The sequence below is a fragment of the Pelecanus crispus genome, chromosome 3 (assembly GCF_030463565.1).
Source record: "Pelecanus crispus isolate bPelCri1 chromosome 3, bPelCri1.pri, whole genome shotgun sequence".
NCBI classification, from domain to species: domain Eukaryota; kingdom Metazoa; phylum Chordata; class Aves; order Pelecaniformes; family Pelecanidae; genus Pelecanus; species Pelecanus crispus.
Genome location: NC_134645.1, coordinates 85,957,804 through 85,979,574, shown reverse-complemented (window position 1 = coordinate 85,979,574; position 21,771 = coordinate 85,957,804). Strand labels below are relative to the sequence as shown.

General features: G+C 45.4%; 1 protein-coding gene across 1 annotated transcript; it reads right to left on the bottom strand.

Moving 5' to 3' along the window:
- Positions 1-12,132: 12,132 nt before the first annotated feature.
- Positions 12,133-21,614, bottom strand: COQ3 (coenzyme Q3, methyltransferase). Its single transcript, XM_075707726.1, is given in 11 exon segments — positions 12,133-12,385; positions 13,801-13,960; positions 15,057-15,299; positions 16,882-16,981; positions 17,156-17,308; positions 17,689-17,786; positions 19,022-19,237; positions 19,239-19,383; positions 19,655-19,790; positions 20,098-20,389; positions 21,528-21,614. Coding segments are annotated over 11 exon segments (1,827 nt in total). The 3' UTR covers positions 12,133-12,188.
- Between the last annotated feature and the right edge of the window lie 157 nt (positions 21,615-21,771).

Below are 21,771 nucleotides of genomic sequence, written 5' to 3'. Positions count from 1 at the left end.
TGAGAGCAACGGTCTCTGCCTCCTGCCTGCGCTCACTGGGAAGGCTGCTGTGCACTGACACTTTCCTGCGGTAGCTCCTTGCAGCATTGTGTTTTATTCCTCACTTTTAACTTGTTGTTTACAGGTATTCAGGAACTGCAGGCTACAGTGCAAGAGCCCCGTGTTTGATACACAGCATGTATTTGACACTCTGCTGATGCCCCGCTCTCAGGAATTAATGGGATCAGAGGGGTCCTAGGGACCTGATAAATCTCGTTCCACAAACAGTTGCTCCCCCCCAAAACCTGCTGTGTTCCTTTGCCCTCATCCTTAGCGAGGTGCTGGCTGAGCACCTTCTTCACAGCTTTTGGGCCACTCCACACTACAGGTGACACGCAGGTAATGAAGTAAGAGTGGAAGGTGAGAGCAGCAGCCGCTTCATGCCATGGCTGATCATTTGCAGCATGAGGTTTGGTTAAAGTCATAGGACAGGGCAGCGAAAGAGACAAAGAAGGAAAGTGCTTTTTCTCTGCTACAGCACCTGCAAATCTCAGAGTGAAGATTTGTTTCAAGTGGCAGACAGCCTAATAAATCTGGACTGTCACAGCCTGGTAGCTGGTCTCAGCTTTTGCTACTGCAAGGGAATTGCTTGCTGTGTTAGGAGGCATCCAGTTACAGATGGGATCTAAACTTCTGTGAGGGCAGAGAAAGGTCCTGGGCATCCACATCCCCTTGCTGCCACTGCTTGTCTTTCAGAGGCAAATAAGCTATCCTAAAACCTTCATTTTGAATCAGTTGCCAGCACAAGGGGGAAGACGTGTGAGGGAGAGGAGGTATTAAACCATTCACCTCCCAGAGCTGCCCCGGACAGCGTAGGCAAACCTGGGGTTTGGAAGGAAGCATTACTGCAATTTATGCTCTGGAAGTCGATGCTTTGTGTTGGTAGTCCTGCCTGTGCCTTTGCTGGCATTAAGATGCTGTACGGATGCCAGGGAGATGCAATAATCCCGGTTGCCCCAGGATTATTATTTAGTCAGATGTTTAACATTTGTTCAGCCAGGAGATTGCCACCTTCCTTTTGGACAAGGACCTTATGCTGTGTTACTACTGCTCTGGGTGCGGTGTTGCCCAGATGCTGCAAGGGTCCAGCACACAGTGATGCCACAGGACGGGAAGCCCCAGCTGCAGATCCCGTGTGCCTCAGGGGGATGTTCAATACAGATCTCTGCAGACACCCTGGCAGCCTTGTCATCCTGCCCATAAACCAGATTTTAAGAGGCTGATTATGACCTGCATGGCACTGACCAGACTCGACCATTTAAAAGGTAGGTGTCTGAATGTCACATCTTGGTAGCCAGAGTTTAACAACAGCAAGTAAAGAATATGGATAAAACACAAGTTCTGTACCTTTGTACCTGTCCCACACACTTGACTCGCTGGCGGTGCTCTGCCAGCCTCTTCCTCGCGCTTTCAAAGTCTCCTGCCAGCAGGTACTGAATCCATTTGGCCTGGCAGTCTGGTAGCCAAGCTTATCTGCTGGCAAAACAGCAAAGACTGTGTCCTCAGCCCACCTTTTCCCTGGCTGTAGAAGAAGGCAGCATCCAGTCCTTCAGGGAAGGTGCACAGCCTCACAGAGCAGCACTGTTGTCTGTGACCAATGTCTTGCATTAGAGAGGCTTCTTAGATGGCAGTAGTGCCCAGGAACCCAAGCCGCAGCTCTTTGTCCAGCGGTGGGTATTGCTTTCTGCTCCTGTGCATCGCACGTGCTGCGGTCTCAGGCTGGTTCCTGGCATACTTTCGGGTTTTCCCACCTTGCCTCAGAGAAGCTCACAGGTGATGCACGCTGGACTGACAGCCACCTCGCCCTCTCGCTCAGGGAGGATGGGAATCCAGCTCTGCATCTTTGCTAAATTACCACTTTTCATTTTTCTGAGTAGGGAAAATAAGAGCTAACAGTGATACACCCACATGCCTGCCTGGCTGCACACACACACTGAGGACGGCACAGTCTGGAACAGTCATCCCTCAGATATATCATGCAGAGCAAAACAAGATCTATACCTTAAAGTACACTTTTATCTGCAACCTGTTCTAGTGTGGCTGCCTAAAGGAAGAGAGAATAATAGAATAAGTAGGTTTTTCCAGTTAACATAAATCTAAGCCTACTTTGTTATATAGCAAGTCAAGTCAAGTCTGCAGTTTGATTTGAGGGCAGGGAGGCACTAATAAACTCATTAGTATTACTGGATTCTGCATATTGGTATAAAAATTCTTGATTTTCATTACATTAATCTTTTTTTTTTTTCTGTAATGTCTTTGGGTTCATTGCAGCTCTTTAAAAAAAGCCTGCAGTTTTGTTGTAGTTTAACCCAGCAGGAGCTGACCACCATACAGCCGTTCGCTCACTCCCCCCACCCAGTGGGATGGGGGAGAGAATCGGGGAAAAAAAAGGAAAAATTGTGGTTTGAGATAAGAACAGTTTAATAGGACAGAAAAGGAATGGAAAATAATAATAATATTAGTGATGATAAAATAATATACAAAGCAAGTGATGCACAATGCAATTGCTCACCACCCGCTGACCGATGCCCAGCCAGTCCCCAAGCAGCCATTGCTGCCCCCCGGCCAACTCCCCCCAGTTTATATACTGACCATGATGTCATATGGTATGGAATGTCCCTTTGGTCAGTTTGGATCAGCTGTCCTGGCTGTGCCCCCTCTAAGTTTCTTGCTGGCAGGGCATGAGAAGCTGAAAAGTCCTTGACTTAGCATAAGCATTACTTAGCAACAACTAAAACATCGGTGTGTTATCAACATTAATCTCATACTAAATCCAAACCACAGCACTATACCAGCTACTAGGAAAAAAATTAACTCTGTCCCAGCCGAAACCAGGACAGGTTAGCATGGCGGGCTGCCCGCGGAGCTGGCAGCGGGTGTCAAAACTGTGCTCTGAGCCCGGTGGTTGCGATGGGTCTTTATGCAGAGTCCCACTGCAGAAGCTGTCCCATCTGTATTTTGGCTGAAAACTAAGCTTTTTAAGAATCAGGGCTTACACCAAACGCCTCGCCCTGAGTTTTGCTTTCCCGTACTGCTGCCAACTGGGTTTGAACAGCAGAGCTTCACGCACCAAATCTCCTCCAGGGCTTCAAGAAATGGGGCCACCCATTTTCTGCTTGTCTCCCGCACTGGTAGCACCCATGGCTTCTATTCGCTGCCCTCTCTCTTCCAACTGGCCAGAGTTTGGGCAGCATGAAGACTGTAACAGCTCCGTTAATCAGTATGGGTTGTTTTTATGGGTTGCTCTGCCTGCAGCAAAAGCACCTCACCATGCCCGTGCATGGGAACCGGCTGTCCCCAGCCAAAGTGACAGCCCTGCCCAGGCAGGGTTCTCGCTTCATGTCCTGGCGGGGCATCCTCCGGTGGTACAGAAATGCTTTCCTTCTCTTTGAAATAGCCCTTGTCTGCAGAAGACATCATTTAATAGGGTTTTGTGGCGAGGGCTAAGTTTATGAGGGGGAAAAAAAGGCTTTTTCATTGCCGACAGGCTCTCCAGGATCCTTTTGAAATAATTGCTGACTGCTGCCAGGATTGGTTTTGTTGTAATATTAATAATCTCTCTGGGCACCTTGAGTTTCATATACACATCTTTTTAATTATTCAGATAAAAATAGCCAAGGGAAGGCTGCAAAGCGGTCATGCTGCATTTCGGTTTGGATTTAGAAAAGGGGTTAATGATAACTTTAATGACATACAAAGGTATAAATACACAGGAAATGCAAAACATCCAGAATTCAAACTACTACTTCTGTGCTACACAGAAGTACCTATATCTAAGTCCACATTACTTGCAATTCCAGCAGTTCCCTAGCGTTTACCTTGCACTTTCTGGTAAACAAAGCCACTTTCTGAGGTGACTCATACCCTGAGACTGCCCCAAATGATGTAAATAACTCAGCATTCCTTGCTTTTGCCAAAAAAAAAAAAGGCTTTGCATGAAACCTCCTGCTTTCTGCAGGTGGAAATACCCAGGCTGGCAGTTCGCTCCTAAGTTGGTCACATCCGTAAGTTACTAATACAGAGCCAGATAAAAGAAAAAGATACTCAGCTGACAGACCTACAGTCTCACGATCCTTTAGTTGTTTTTAGTTTATTACAAGCTTTTTGGATGACTGACAACCCTCATAATGTCATGGGGGCGGTTACACACTTTTATAGTTAGATCTGTTGTGTAAAACTTCCTCGCTAGCAGAATAGTGTTGGGAACCAGCTAGAGATTGCTTGCCAGAGCCCACTGTAGCGGCTCCCAGTCTTTGCCGGTTTGTAAGTGCTCTCCCTCTCCCATTTACAGCATCCTCTGATCAGAAGAATTAAGATTTGCAGTACATACCGCTGTGACCTGGTAGGCATCTTGGTTCATGTTTGAGTAATAATAGAGATATATGAAGTTTTTGCAGATTTCCTTAAACAGATTTCCTTGCCTTGCCATATTTACTCTTTTCAAAAGATGCATACAGGCTTCAGATACAACCCTGTTAAGTAAGAGGTGTCTTCTGTGGGAAAACAAGTTGTTTAATGCATCTGCCTTAGATGAGCTAGCAGCTAGCCTAGGGTGGTAATGACAGAGATAAAAGCACTAGCTGCTGCAGACCCTGCAAAACAGGGCGATGTACCATTAGCGAGCACAAACCCTGTCAATCCAAGGCAATAGGACCACAAAATGTGAAGAGGAGATCATTCCAGCGTGACACGCTTGTCTGCAGATCTACTCCCAGTTGAAGGCAGCGGGAGGAGAACGAGAAGGAATGGAAACGGGGAGGAGGAGAGCCCCTTCCAGAGGACATGTCCCTGAGGCCAAGGTTGTGCTTTCATTTCCTGAGAGCTCTGGAAATAAAGACAGATGGGGAGACACCAGCAGAGCCCGTGGCCTGCTGCCTGCAGCCTCTGGGAAGCTGAACTGATGAGCACCACAGCAGATAGCAGGATTTTGGTTTATTGTGAATTTGGTTCTGGAAAAAGGTGCTTGTCAAGTAGTCCTGTAGACAGAAGCTTTTTTCTTATCTACAGGTAGGATTCAATAAGGGAGGGGTGCTGCACAACCCGCATGGGAATGCTGCCCTGCCTAGACAGGCTGAAGTTTCTTCCATTACCCACCATGAAGTCCTGCACCGTGTAGCTTCCTCCCTTTTTCGTCCTTTCCATAGGACATCGTCTCACCTGACTACAGCTTCAGACACTTTGGCATCTGGGTTCATCCAGGGTCTCATGCTTCCCCTTGAAGGAAAAAACAAGGTGTCTCCAGAGTACTTTGTCAGCAGCCGTAGCAGGGTGAGCCAGACCCCATCCTCCCCACACACATCCCTCCTTAGCAGACACCTGCTGTTGGCAGCTTTGGCAGGACTTTTCTTACTGTGGTGTACCGAGAAATGCTGTTCTGGTGATTCAAAATTCAAAGGGTTGTTTTTCCTGGCTGCAGAGCAGAGGCCTCTGGGCAAGCCCACAATCAGGGAACTGTCCCGTGATCAAAAAGAGGAGTTAGATAGTCTTGCTACTATGACTGCGAGGGGTGAGGAGGCAGGCAATGAACACGGGGGCACCTCTCTGACACTGAAAGGAAATCTGGTACTGCTTTGTTTGGAAAAAACAACATTGGGGTGTACTGGTTTTTAATATCCCTGGGTGTGGGCAGAAACACAATGCTCAGTGTTCCCACGGCAGTGGCAGGCACTCGGTGGCTGTGGACATCCCCATCCAGGTCAGGACCTCCTCGGTTACAGCTGGGGAGCGGGGCAGGGAGCACTCTTAGGTGCTTATTCTAATTCAGGAAAACACCAGATCTTTTTCTATATCTTCTACTATTGCAAGTTTTTATAATACAACTACTGTACAAGGCAAACATAGCAGTTTAATCTCCAAGTTGCTGCTTTTTTTTTTTTTCCTTTTTTTTTTCTTTTTTTTAAGTTAACACATCTCACGAGGACACAATGGTTTCGGATTTATTAATGGAACATTAATGGTCTTCACAATCCTTCCAAGCAGAAAACAATTTTATTTTTTAGAAAAAGTGAATATTGGTTATTATCTCTGGAATCACTCCATGTAGGAATAAAAGCGCAGTAAAATGCAGATCAAAGCAGACATCCTGAATTCCTAATGGACTGAGAGGTAGCTGTGCAATTAATGCATGTGTAAGTCAAGACAGGTCAAGTGATTTTACATCCTAGGTGAAATCCCAGCCATGACATCATTTTATATTGCTTCAAGAAAACAGGGCATGTGTCAATACAAATAAAGCCTACTGCTAGCACAAACATAAATGACTAGAATTTTATCCTATAACCTGGAGGAACCAAGGGAAATATAGGCTGATTTTTATTACGAAAACATGTTCTTTTTATTCAAACTTATAGCACAGTTCAATCTAAGCAGCATCAATTAATTCTGAAAGAGTTGTAAAAGCAGTGTTCTACTTTCCATTGGAGAAGAGGCTGGGAAAAAAATATGTGGTTATGATGGCAAGACAGTACATTACCTAAAAAGAAATATTTTTAGTCACTCATTGTGAAGCAGGAGACAAAGCAACAAAATTCACTCCCAGTTGGAAAAATAGAAAGTTATTCTGAAACAGCACAGAACCAAATAAACTGCAAAGTCTACTTCAGAGGCACTGAAGGATGACTGTACGCTAAGTGTGACTGCTCCCTTGCAGGCTCCGCAAAGCCCAGCACAGGCAGTACAGAGGAGCAGTGCCATTGAGCAGTTTGAGGACTTCAAAGGGGAGGTGATGGGGAAAAGAAATTATGCATCTGGGCTTCCGCGTTTTTCCCCTTTAACAAGTTAATGCTAGTAATTTTATTAAATAAATGCTCAATCAAGTCAACAGTGTTGCAGTTTTAGGATACAAGTTCCTACCTGTGGGCATCTTGGGATAGATAGTGAAGTTTGTTATAGCTTATGCTCCTGATAACAGGTTATTAAATGCAAAGAAGTACAGTGGGAATACATCTGTAAGTGGCAGGGTAAGAGATCCTCTATGCAAACACAGGGAGCACCATGAACGAGGGAGCTGGCAGCTACCCGTGAGTACTAAGTGACCAATATTCAGTTTGAAGCGACAGGAGCCCAACTTCCCTTTGCAGACGTTGGCAAGGGTGTAGGCGTTTGGAACGAGGCACTGGAGGTTAATGTGCAAAAAGAAGTGGGAGGCTGTGAACACCTGAACTGTTAGATTCTGTTCTAATCATAGAATCATTTAGGTTGGAAAAGACCTTTAAGATCATCCAGTCCAACCATTAACCTACACTACCAAGTCCACACTAAACCAATCAAGGGTAGACTAGACTAAACCATGTCCCAAAGTGCCACATCTACCCGTTTTTTGAACGCTTCCAGGGAAGGTGACTCCACCACCTGTCTGGGCAGCCTGTTCCAATGCTTGACTACCCTTTCTGTGAAGAAATTTTTCCTAATATCCAACCTAAACCTCCCCTGGCGCAGCTTGAGACCATTTCCTCTCATCCTATCGCTAACTACATGGGAGAAGAGACCAACACCCACCTCACTACAACCTCCTTTCAGGCAGTTGTAGACAACGATAAGGTCTCCCCTCAGCCTCCTCTTCTCTAGGGTAAACAACCCCAGTTCCCTCAGCCGCTCCTCATAAGGCCTGTGCTCCAGACCCTTCACCAGCTTCGCTGCCCTTCTCTGAACATGCTCCAGCACCTCAATATTTTTCTTGTATTGAGGGGCCCAAAACTGGACACAGTATTCCAGGTGCAGCCTCACCAGCGCCGAGTACAGGGGAACAATCACCTCCCTGCTCCTGCTGGCCACACTATTCCTGATACAATACTTCCATCTGACACAGAGCCACTCTCCCAACCATCAGTAGTTCCTCTTTGAAGGCACACTTGAACCTGACTGTCCTGTATACCATTATTTCACATTTCTCATCTCCATTGGAATCACATTTATCTTCCAGGCATCGCTCTTCTTCCTTCTACTTCTGGCTTTTCAATGCTGTCTCCCATTCCGGGTGCCTCTCAAATCTCTGCAACTACAGCATCAACATTGATGTGATGATTCAAGTTCTGTCTCACTTTTTCTCCTCCAATCTGCTTCATCAGGCTGGCTGATTACAGAAGCTGAGCCTTTTGACTTCTGAACCTCTAGAATGCATGCAATTATTCCTTTCAAGCATTTCTTAGAAGTGTGTGGAAAATAAGCTTTTTTCTTTTAATTAAAGCAGAGATTTCAACATAATGCAAGAAGTTGCGAAGCTGTTTTCAGAAAAACTTTCTACAAGATAGTCTTTATTCTTATCTCCTCTCACAGCCACTACACACTTCTGTTCCCACTACTTTCTCCCTCCTCTTTTCCATTCCCTAGGAACCTGACACAGGGTGTTTGTGGAAACATATACAAAAAAATTATAAAGTTCTATAAAAATGGCCATGAAATGTCACTGGACTGTCAGGGAAGAATGAGCAATGAGATGCCTTAATGAGACATCATGGAAACTTCAAGTTCTGTTTTTATTTTAAAAGGAAATTAAATGTAGATCTCAGAGGCTCTTATGCTCCTCAAATTAGGCTTGAGTGCAATTAGTGTTTCAGTTATTATCTGAAAGTGTCATTCCACAAGACAGGGTGAGCCAGCCTGTTCAGCCCCTACCCTCTCCCCAGCTATGTGCTCCCGCTGCTTACCTCCTGGATGGCGCTAGTCCTTGACAGCGGAAAATTCAGCTCCCTGAACAGCACAACCACCACCAGCACCCCAAGGGAGGAAAAAAAAAAAAAATTTACAACTCAGACAAGCATCTGTCTCAGCAAAAGGGGTGGAACCAGGACCGTGTGGACGGATGGGGGAGATAAGACAACACAATGAGCCACATCAGAGCTGACTAGCTGAGACAGGCTCAGAGCAATGTAGTTTGCTCTGTTGGATTTTTTGGCCAGATCAGCTCCTTGCTCTGATTTGCTGTGTTGCAGAAACAAATGGCTGGGAACAGCAGATTCAAGAGTCTACAACCACAAATAAACACAGAAGCTGAAAAAGATAAGCCCCAAATATGACTTTTTCCCAATCTCAAGGCAAGAATCACCTCTTGCCTCACCCCTAGTCCCAGGTGTGTGCCTGGTGCTATAACATTACTTTTTTTTTTTTTTCCTCCTACCACCGCTATTCCTGTAAGCATCAAAGCTATGGCTCCATACTCATGAACAACTTGCAACAGGAAAGCCAAAGATCTGCAAATTTATTTGACTTGAATTCTGTCCATTTCAAAGGCACCTATTAAATGTCCACAGCAACTGGGCTAAGAGAAGCGCAAAATCTCTATTGGTTTCCTATGCACAGATTTTAAGAAAAAAGGTTCTGCAACATGAATACGTAGTACGTATTCAGTGCACAGTACTGAATTTGATTACACTTCAGATGCACATTTATGAATAATGCAAGGATTAAAAAAAAAAATCAGCTAAAAAGCAAGGTGTAGGATAGTCTTGCAGTGTTTGATATCTCACAAAAATCACCTCTAGTTCAATCATTTACTTTCTAGCTTAAAGAGAGGTTGTTTTAACCAGAGGGATGAAATACAGCCAGAATAGTTAGGCTACTCCACCAGGAGAGGAAAACTGAGGGCTAGAGACTGAGGATTGATCACATCAGGACATCGGGAGACAGGCCATGAGTACAAGCACTCCTTCGTCCACACCAATCACTAAACTCTCCTGGGTTTACAGGGCTCCTGTACACATGCAGGAGCAACAGGTCAGGTGCTTGCCATAAGGTTTTTGTCAAAAACAGGGGGATCCATGGACAACCAGGGCCATGTGCTTGTTGCCTAAATGCCAGCCGTTGTTAGTTAGGTACATGAGCCCTTTTGTGATCCTGGGCAGAGAACCCAAGCAGCATCAAAGGCTTTCTGTGCTAACTGCAATAGAAATAGCAGTGAAACAAACAGTTCCTTACCCAGGCAGCTCAGTTTAATGAAAAAATACAAGCAAGTGGGAAGAAAGGAAAAGACAAGAAAGCCAGGATAACAGCTAGTTACACAAACACCTGGCTTTAGGACTTTTAAAGCAAACAGGAAAAAATCGGTTGTTCTATCCCAGTTTTATCTACCTGTTTTTTCACCTGACAGGTCTCCAAACAAATAGGTGAAGGGAGGACTATCCCCCTTGGTAGATGTTTCTAGTGGGCTATCCCAGGAATCTGTCCAGGTCTCCGTGCTTTTCAGATACTGTTTCTTTCAATTCACTGTTGGTAAAATTTGAGACAGTCATAACAGTTGTAGTAACATAGAAGTTGATTACTTGGCTAGGGGAACTCACCCACATGCCTAAACAGACTGTTGGGAACAAAGACCACTGGTTATCTGGTCTGGCTCCATGTTTTTCCCCAGTGTCACTCCTCTCCTGAACACTATGCGCTGCTTTGAATGCACGACCAACGGAGCACAGACTCCTGTGCAAAAGAACATCAGGCAGAAGAATGACGGTGTTGTTCCTGCAGACAGCATTAGCGAGACCATTACTGAAATGCTGCATCCATTTCCACCATCATGCTTCAAAAAGGATGCTTACCACAAAATTTTACATGAACTCAGAAACTTACACTGTAGTGGTAACAGCTGTAGAGATAATCCCAGTCCATTTATCTAAAAGAAAATTCAGAGGTGACTTGACTCAAAACTACACCAACTACATTTACAAAACAGAGACATCTGATAGCAGAGGGGTCCTCAGCCTAAAAAATGAAGCTGTTAAGATGTCACTGGCTGGGATTTGCGGTTAGACCACTTCAACTGATGAAGTTTTGGAACAATTTACTTGTCAACATAGCATCTTCTCCATCACTGAACTCTTTATATGAAGATCAGTCTTCTTCCCAAAGCCAAGCCACAGCCCAAACAGATATTATAAAGCAGAATTTACTGTCATGGAGGTGATCACCCTAGATAACCCTTTTCAGTCTTAATACCTACGAATTACTATTATTTCCATTATAAATGAACAATATTCTGTGCATCATCAGATCCATCATGAAACTTGGATCCCAAGGCAACAAGCAGATGTAGCAAAGCAGCAAGAATGCAAATGTGTAATACAACAATATAGCCCACCAAACTTCTACAGCAGGAGAAATGTACAAGTAAAAACAACAAAACCCAAACAAACAAATAAAAGCACAAACCAAAAAAAGCCAAAAAGTTTCATTTTTCATCCCTGCAAACTGTACATTAGAAAAACAGCTGGCCCACCTCTCTACCTGCATACAAGCTGAGAACAAGAGAAAAGAGAAGGAAAGAGATACAGCCATGGACGCACACAAGACATTTTATTTAGAAAGTCCTATTTCATTGTAGATCAACACTTTTCCTTAACCTGGCACTAGGGCTTTAAGACTGAGTAGATATGGCACTTCCATTCTAGGACAGACTGCTAATGTATCATTTTTCTAGCATAAAGCTCTGTCTGCTTAGTAAAATTTTCCCTGCAACTTTCTCCCTCTACCTAAATAAAGGGAAGTAAAGTTGAAATAATAGGCACAGATACAAGTACCTTTAAGGTGAGGAGACTTCTGACAGCCGAGGCAGTCTGGTCTAGAAGACTCTTCTTCCACTGCAGTTATCTCAGATCAACTGTAGAAATAGCATGACCCAACAGAAGATGTTTGTTGCTTTGGGTTTTTTTCCTCCTCTCAGGGAGAAGGCATAATACAGAAACGAGTGTTTGTGGGTTTTAAGTGTTTCGTATGTTTAACTGACTCAGTTGAGTAACTTAAATATCTAAGGCATTTTATTTATCATACATTATTCTGTTTTTAAACTCATTGTACATTTAAGCTATTATTCTATGGAGATCTGAGTTTTCCTGGTAGGACTGAAAAAGCCATCACATAAAAGAGCTTCCTCCAAGCTACTGACAGAATAATTTGCATTTCTCTGTCCAACAGTTTGAAACTACTTTCTTATAAAAATACTTACTCTTTAAAAGCTTTGCTCATTTCAATCTTAAATGACTCCTGAGATAACGGGCACTTGTATTTTTTTCCTGAGACTGCCCTAAAATATTTGGCCAAAAATAGCGTAAGCACTATTAATGCAAACAGCAAGCTTGTTGTTACAAAAGGTTTTATTATGTCCATCTGGGTAAAACCATCTTTTCTGTTCCTGGTGGCAGTCCATCATCACACATCTCCGACAGTCACACGGCAGTGCCAGCTGCGGCTGAGGGCTGTTCACTCTCCGTCTCCGACGGGGCATCTGCTGGGCTCGACTGCCCCCGAGCCCCAGATTTCACAGCGTGCATTGCATAGTTAATGCTCGTGCTTTCCATCCAGCTCCACGACCCCGAGAGGGGATTATACAACATCCCGTTCACGGTCTTGACTGAAAAGCCATCTAAAAAAGAACAAAGGCATTAAAGCAACTGATGTTCTTAAATACCGTAAGTCACTGCAACATCAAAGCCTTTAGAACAGCAAGTCTGAAACACGCTTCTTCCTCCGAGCTGAGGAGCAGTGCTTCACAAGCTGGCCTTTGTCAGACACCACCACAAGCAGTGGCCACAGGACTCGCTGGTGACAGCGGGTCCTGCCTGGCGGGAGCAGCAACAGCTCTGTGCCAGGCCACGTACCATTAGCACGCTATATGGCGAGCCACTGCGAAGCGGTATGCTAGAAACCCTAACTTCGCACCACCACACCTGCGGGACCGGTAACGTTTTCTGTAGGTGGAGACATTCTTCAGATTGACATCACACACTTCAAACTGAAAATCTAAGCATATCTTTGGAAGGATTCTGCAGATTCCCTTAGGAATGGAAAATATAAGGAGGAGGCAGAAGAATGCCATCAAGGACTCAGTGCAAGTGAAGAGTGATTTAGCACTCCCTGCTGAGCAGCTCTCAGTTTGCTGCACGGCTCTGCCGTGTCCCAGCAGGATACATGAGGGAAGGCAGAAAACAAACACCCTATCAAAACAAATCACTCCACTGCGCTTACTTCTCCTTTTGAAGGGAGAATGGAAAGAACCACCAGCATGTGAACCCTTACTAGTCATGTGCCTTACTGCAAAGTGCCAGGAGAAGACCTTGCCAAGAGAAGAGCTCAACTCATACTTCAGCTTCTTTAGAGTGAACTAAAGCAAAGTGAAATATTTGGTGAGGGTTTTAAAACATCTGCAGGGAAGGAGGGCAATGGGCAGAACGCTCCCCAGCTCAGCACTTTGTCTATGTTAAAAGCAATCAAACCAGGGCAATTTAATTATTTCTTCAAATCAGTATGATACTGACTGATGAATTTGTGGTCGGTTCATCTTCACACTTCTGAAGAAATATTTTAGTAACATAACATGAATAAAGAACATGGAGCAGCAACCAAAAATAAAAATGCCTCCTCCCAAGGGGAAGATGACAAACAATGCAGTGGCAGCAGTGCAGCTCTGGAGTGCCAATACAGTTATTTTCTCAAACCTGATGTAGAGGATATGAACCACTGGAGAACATACATTCTGCCACCAGAACAGGATGGAAGACCTTGGCATTTTTGCTTAGGCTATCAGTGGGGCACCTGTAACGGTGATTTTGTCTGAGTAATCTCTGCATTCTTAGTAAAGTTTACTTACTTTATGCAAAATCCAGTAAGCAGTAGTGTCTTTAAACCAGAAATGATTCTCATAATGTGTGACTGCTAATTCACACAGGAAAGGCTGTGTATTGTGGGCTGCACGTACCCCACCTATTTTACCCCCTTGCCACTTCAACAGGGAGCATTTGAGTATCTCTCTGCATTTCCATCATCTGTCCTGGAACTTACTTGATTCCAGGAGGCACTCCAGCTCTTCAGGGGGAACAAACTTCTCCCACTCATGTGTTCCTTCCGGTACAATGCCCATTATTTTTTCTGCAACTACAATTCCCAGGACATAGGACAACTGCGTTTTATTGATTGTAGTAATGAATAAAGAACCTTCACGCTAAAAGGTTAAAATGTTCAATTAGAAGAGCATTTAGTTTTTTTTAAAAAAATTGTAAATTTAATTGCATTAGAACACATAATTTGTCTGTCTACAAGTCTACATGCTCACCATAACATAATCAAACCAGTAAACATAGCCAAAGTCTTGGATGGTCTGATAACCATTTCCTTGCCCCAAAAACATCTAACAAAGTCACTTATAACATAACATTGCCCAGGAAATGGATAAATAAAAGGTATTCAGGTACATACAATACCTGTTGTAAAAAGAAACACTTTTTTTTGTTTTTAATTAAAACCAAAGCAAAATGTGCAATACTGCCTAATTTTTGTGACTGCTGAATGTCATGCTTATTTTAATGATTACAGGGTCAAAAAACAAAGTCGGAAATGAATTCTAAGTACTTAAGAGACTGATTGATAGAATTAAAGGACAATTTCTGTGTCTCCAGCAGGCTGAAAATTAGTGAAGCGTTCCATTCAAATAATCTATATTTCTTCTGATGACCAGGAAGATAAATCAAAAGATTAAAGGAAAGCTGCTGCTTGTGTACTGGGCCTACCATCCTTCTTTACAAATGAAATAATATCAAGAGGAATAAAACAACACCTGATTATCTCCAAGCATAAATTTATGACCCTTTAAAACATATGACCCTTTAAAAGCAATCCAGGAGCACAGCTGATGTGATGCTAGAGCTGGAATAGAATCTTGTGAGTCAGAAACACCATTACAGTCAGTTTCAATGCAGTCTGAGCCATAGCCATCCATCAACAGCAGCACTGCCACATTTTCTCTCACCTAGGTGAGAGAAATGCAACCACATTTCTTAATGTCTTGATGCAAAGCAACACTGGAATACTAGGTAATGCCACTAATGCTTTTCTAAGGCAGCACTGGGGAAATAAAACTCCTCTAACTTTAGTTGCTGAAGTTGGGAAGAGGTACTTGCACCACGGAGGAGAATGGAGGGCACCTCTGGAGCATGGTTCGGACTTCAAGGTGGAGAAATCAATGCAGATGTAGGTGTTTTCACATAATAATAATAACAGAGAATAAATATACCCAATAATGAAAGCAAAAACTCTCTTACCTTTAACACTTGAGAGCAACACTTGATAAACATTTCAAGGTCAGCCACATGCTCCACTACTTCAGAGGCTACGATTACATCAAAGGTTTCCATACACTCTTCCACAATCTCCTCCAGTGAACTGGACTTGTAGTGTATTCTCTTGGCCAGGACAGGATCGAATGACTTGTGTTGATCTGCTGTTCTAATGTTGTCCTCCAGAGGATCAATTCCAGTAACCAAAGCTCCCAGTCTACCCAGAGGCTAATAATACAGAGTATAATTTATTCTCTGCATGAAAACATTTTACTTACAAGGTGTCTGCAACTTTGCAATGTACATACATGATGCAGAAAACATCTATTGGAGAACAAGACAAACAACAGTAAATGATGAGCTCTGATCCAGCAGTTTTATTTGAAATGTTTATTAAAGCAAAGAAAATTATATACTGGAATATACACACTTAAATTGTCTTTTAGAATAAATTGTTCTAAATCCATTTTGTTACACCAAATAAAGATTTCCTCCACTGTTACCCTCTGATAGAGGAAAAACAAAGGGGGGGAATCAACACAGCACTTAAAGGGGGGAAAACAATGCTGTATTTAATCACTGTCATTACTTTCTTCAACATCCACCTGTAATGGTAAATCCTCATATCTGTTTAATGGTTACTTAATACTTGATTATCTCTGGGACCTTCTCACTGCTGAGAACTAAACACTGATGTCTGCTAGGATAGCATTAGTCTTGGCTGTCAATCAAGTTTCTCCAGTGTCTTCTTACTCATGGGTTAACACCTCAGCCATCACCTCTTTTGAAACTGAAACAGGCTGCAGAACATGACCACAGGTATGTTATTCCAACCTGAAATTCACCGTTTTGCCAGCCTGAGAAGGTGAGGCAGCACAGCAGTTTTGCCAGCCTTGTTGGAGAGCAGGCTCTTGCAAGACTACAGTACTTTGCTCAGAACAAAAGAAGGAAAAAAAAAAAAAAAAAACAAACCACAGGGAGAGATTCAAGTCCTTTTCCAACACCTCAGTGCTGATGAAGTTCCCAGACTAAATCAGCCAGATCCATAATCCTAAGTTTGCAAGCCATCCCTAGTCTACGGATACGATATAGCACTGTTCAGAGCCTGCGTGGCCAAAAGTTCCATCACAAACAGTCGCTTCTCAGTCCCAGGTTTGTGTAGACTCCTCGGGAAGCAGCTGTAACATCAGCTGTATGAGCAGAATCTCTCCTAGCAGCGAGGAGGTATGTCTCAGGTGTCAAGACATTATTCCATGCTTTTCCCATGACATCCAAGCAAAGGTGAGAATCCCCACCCCAATATAAAAAACTGAAGATAAGCTATTCAAAGAAACGAACATTTAAGAACAGGTTTATAATTGAAAAGTACTTCTTTGGTAATGAGGATTGTCATGATTACAAGTACTCTTGCCTAGGCTCCAAATTAAAAAAAAAAAAAAAAAAAAAAAAGGGGGCGGGGGGGGGGGGGAATTGTCATGCTGTGACAGCCCAGAAGAAAGCTAGAAGACTTTTACACCATTGTTCCCCTCTCCTTTCTTTACAGTGTGTGAAATCTTATTTTTCTGATGAACCCCAGGATTTTAGTATTTCTCATTACCAACTCCCTCCTTTTCTGTAAACCACCACTACACAAAACAAATATTCTGAGGTTTGTAGAACGCACTGCACTCCAAAACATTTGGTAATTACGATCTCATAGAAGAGAAAAGCTCCTCCTCAGAGGATTAGAAATTAAACAGCGTAACAATAAAACATTTCAAAAAGTTTGTATGCTTTTTAACAAGAGAAACCGGAGCACACTGTTTCTTACCTCACTTAGCAGTCCACCACCACAGCCAACATCAAGAATCTTTACTCCAGAAAGTGGGCTTCCCATGTGATAATTACTACTCATGTTCAACAGAGTATCTCTAAAAGAAGAGGGATGTGATTAAGGGCAAGCACACATTTAGTGGTTTAGCAGATACAATATGCAGTTATCTTAAGTACTGATAATTGTTTTTCTTTTACAGTGTTTTCTATGGTTATGCAGAAATAGCACATATGTATATATAAAAAAAAAAAATCTGTCTTCAAAATCATACCTAATAAATGGCACTCTAATTTCATTCATAGAATGAAGGGCTGAATATTCTCCTTCTTCATCCCACCACTTATGTGCAAGGAGCTGGAATTTTTTCATTTCCTTTGAATCCACTGATGAGTGTGAAGTGCTGAAAAGTCTCTTCATGGTGAGCCTAAATAATGAAAGCTGAATGTCATGAAACTCATACCGATATTTCATGTCAGCTGAAATATGGGGGAAAAAAATTTTTGCATCAGAACATGAAAAAAAAAAAAAGATAAAACTCGTGTTCCTTTACAGATTCTAGTTATACTTGATTAAAAACAAACAGATTTTGTGCGCTGTATGTATAATACATCTTCCAAAACAGATGGCTGCACACCTGTAATTTTTAAGTTATTAATTAGTAAACCAAAAATAGGCCCCATCAAACATTTAAACGTTTGTGGGATTTAAAAATTACTTCATGTGACACTGTCACAAAGTAAAATGAAATTGTTACAGAAAGTGAGAGTCCTTGTCACATAGCATTATTTTAGACGCAGTACTTACATGCCGCTTTTTATTTCAGTCAGAGAGACAGGCAGAGTACTACTGGATTTCAGCTGTATTTTCCAGTTGCAGTTCTGAAGGGTACCTCTCAGGCCTGTCTGAAAAGACAGATGAGCACGGTCACCTGCATAAATAAAAGAAAGGCAACCGAATAGAAAACGTCAGCTTTATGACAGCTCACAGGCAAAAAAACCCAGTCTAACAATGCTGCTCTAGAACAACAATACTAACCGTGCAAATCTTCATGCATTTGCTCACTATTGTACTCAGGGAGTGCACAGGGATTAAATAGAAGAGGCTATTAAATAAAGGGGATTAAATAAAGAGGCTGGCTGACCATCCCAGTACTTCTCAAAATATGTACGATGCCATTTTTCAGAGCCCGAATGAAAAGGAACTTTTCACGCAGATGAAATGTTTCAGTTAGTGAGAATCCCACCAAAACGCTTACTCTGACCACAGGTTGTACGTACGCACGTACACTTAGAAAGTTATCACCACAGGCCTCCGATTCCTGTTTCATTACGTATCGGAGTAAGAAATATGCCTGCAGACTCACTGTGTATCATACGAATTGGTAAGGAAAGGTTGAGTAAGAAAACCTCCCGGACGGCGCTGAGGCGGGCCAAGGGCACCCTCTTAAAAACTGCTCTCTTGGCCTGCTTTGCCAACGTACGGCTCGGCCGGGCACAGCCCACGCTGGCTCACGATGCAGCTGCTGCCCGGCCGCCACCGACCCCCAAACCACAGCAACACCTCAGTGCCCCCAGCGCGGCAGCCCCCCGAAGGTGACTTCAGGCCGCAGCGAGCGATGGAAAGGCCTGCAGACGCCTCTGGGAATACAGCCGGGCTGAAGGGCTGCACGGGGGCCAAGGGAGGTGGCAGGGGGACGGCGTCTCCCTGGGGAGGGCACTGTCGGAGGTGCGGAGAGCCCACCGCGGCCTGCCGCGCCAGGCCGGCCGGGCGGGGTGAGGCCTGCTCGCCATCAGGCTCGCCCGGCGCCAGGCCGGCTCAAGGAGCGGCCGCGCCGTAGCCCAGCAGACCGCCGGCGGCCAGGCCGCTCCCGCCGAGGCTGCCGAGGGCGGAGCGGCGCAGGCCGCGGCCGGGAGGCCGAGCCCAGGCCGGCCGGCGGGGCCGGGGAGGAGGCCGCCAGTGCCTGCCAGAAACCACCGCCATGCCGGGGCCGGTGGGAGGTTTGCCGGGGGGGCTGCGGGAGCGACAGCCCGTGAGGCCACCCCAGCCGCGGGGAGCGACGCGGGCCGGCCGAGCCCCACCGCCCGCGGGCAGCGGCGCCGCGCCGGGGCCCTCCCGCCCGCGCCCTCCGCCTGCTCACCGCCCGCAGCCCCCAGCAGCGCGGCCGCCGCCCGCCGGCGCCCGAGGGCGCGGGTGAAAGCACCGGCCGCCCCGCCGCCGCCGCCGCCCCACATCGTCCCGGCCGCCGCGCTCGCCCCGCCCCGCTCTGCTGCCAGCGCCGGGCGTGCGGCGGCCGCACGGTGCCGGCTGCGCCTCGGGGCGGGCGCCGGGAAGGTTGGTTCCGCCCGGCGCTGGGGCCCGGCCCGGCCCGCAGCCCCCGCCAGCGGCCTCGCAGGCCGGCGGTGCCCGGCGCTGACCGCCGGGCCGGGTCTCGTCTCCCAGCGCCGGCCGGGGCAGCGGCTGCTGCCGGCCCGGGCCGTGCGAGGCTTCGCGGCGAGGCCTCTGCGCCCCGGGCAACGCCGCCGTTCGGAGGATTTTACCAAATGTATTTATAGATAGTCATCATATTTATCATTAAAATGTTATGAGTGCTTATTTTATAAAAGCTTACGAATGTTTATTTTATAAAATGGCGGCAAAGCAAAACGCTGGACAGGCCATGACAAGCACTTCAGCTTGTTTTTTAAAAGTTTCCATCTGAAGAGGATGCGGTGCAAGCAGCAAGAGAACCCGCATTATTTACCTTTCCCTTCACAACAGTACAGCGCTGCACCTTTCGTCGTAACGCTGCCGACAGAGCAGGCCCGGCGCCCTTCGTGCCCGCGAGGCCTGGCCGTCCCGATGCCACCCCGCGTTGTCCCACGGCTGCGTCGCGGCCCGTGGCGCCGTGGCTCCACCTGGAAGCTCTGCTGAACGTTTTAACGCCGTGATTTTATTTAAATTTATGCCCCCTTACTCCTGCACGTGGACTTGACCCGCGCGTATCTTGGAACAAGAAAACACTCCTTTAGCAGGGGCTCGTTCAGATGGCGCAGCGATTAGCTATCAGCTTTCCATCTCTTATTACCAAGGAATACGCCGGGGAGGGCCCAAATTACAAGACTGCTGGGAGAGGGGAGGAAAGCGGTACCCAACAGCCTGCACGGCACATCTGTGGCACGAAGCAGAGCTCTTGGGGGGCCCCCCAAGATGTCCGGGCTTGAGACAAAGTCCCGCGCGCTTCCTCTTGGGAAGCATCCAAGCCGGCTTGCTGCCATGCCACGGTCTGCAGGCGAAGTCCGGGCTGTGGCCCAGGCGGGACGAGGCTGCCTTCCCCGCTCCCGCGCCAGGCGCTGCTGCCCCGGGCCCCAAGCTGAGGTTCGGCGGCGGGGCTGGAGTCCATACGCCGCTGCGAGGAGCAGCTCTGGCAGTTCAGAGCTGACAGAGACAGGGAGCTCTTCCTCCCCACCTCTTTGCTCTTGGCAGCCTTTGGGATTTTCAGATCCCCATGGTGAGCTAGTTTAACGCGCTTAAACGGTAAAGAATTAAGCCAGTTTTAAAAAAGAATCGATTTCTGACGCTTTATTGAGCTGCAGGTCCCATGAGAACGTCCCATGAAAACCCAAGCTGGCTGGAAGGGAGCGGTGCGGAGGGGCAAGCCACCAAGGCAGCAGCTGGCAGCGCTCCCGGGCTTTTTCCGGGCGGATAATGGCAGCGGCCGGGTGCCCTGGCAGGAGCACCCTGCAGGCAGCAGCAGGCTCGGAGCAGCGTAACCAGTGGTGGTTTGACTCGCTGCTCCCTCCGTCTAACGCCAGTCTGTTTTATTAACTGCCCTTGCTCGGTGCTACAACCCTCACTGCTCGAAATCTGCCCATTCACAGGTCTCCTGTAAATACAGTATAATTCATCTAGTAGTTAAAGTTTGGATTATTTATTTTTTTTAAAAAGCTAAATAAGGACTACGGAAAGGTTGCAAAGAAGCTTCTCCTAGCAGCGATTAAATACATGGCAAGCCTGTTTAATGTGTATGTGCACCGCTTCTCTGCTCACCTACTTTCCATCCAGCAAAGCTCACGGCGCAGCGGACGTACGAGTCATTAGTAACACCTCAGAGCTACTGAAAACACAGAACTCAAAGAAATCCTCCGTGCTAAGACACACGGTCTCCTAAAGACACAAAATTAAGCCTTCCTTCAAAGTGTGCTTCTGCATATTGCTTACGTAAATTGATTTATTACTTTTCATTTATTTCGCAAAGCAAATGCAAAATCCGGAGAGAGCAAGCCAATCCTGACGCTGCCATTGCTTTCATAGTTGTGATTTTAAAAAATTTAGTAACAAGCAATTAAATACGTGCACGCTGGCAAGTATTTTACTTAACAGGGTAAGCTGGTTTTAAACCACAGGTAGCTATTCCATTTTTCTATTATTAAACACAGACTTTAAGATAACAGTCAAAAGCAGCAGCCTAGACTCCAACCTCTCCCACAAGGGCCTCGAAGATACAAATAACAAGTTTTTTTTTTTTCCCAAACCAGTTATTATGCCATATTTCAAAAAGTGTGTAGCTGCTCAATCTTTAAAGTCAGAATATTTTACCTAACTACTCTTTTTTGGCCTATCCATGGCCATAGCCAGTTCCTGTTCTTAGATGGCATAACAGGTACCTTGGGGTACATATTCACACTGGTTTTGTTGTATTCATCTTCAAAACAATTCGCATGGAAACCATTTTTCACTTGATTCCACACCATCCCTTATTTATTAAAAAAATTTTTCAAGAAAACTGCCTCCAAATGTCATGTTGCTGCACAACATTCAAATTTGATATCTTGCTCTCCTGCAGTGCACTGAAATATTTTCGCAGTGTTTATTTTAAAATGTAAAAGAATAGAGCAACAACCCAATTTA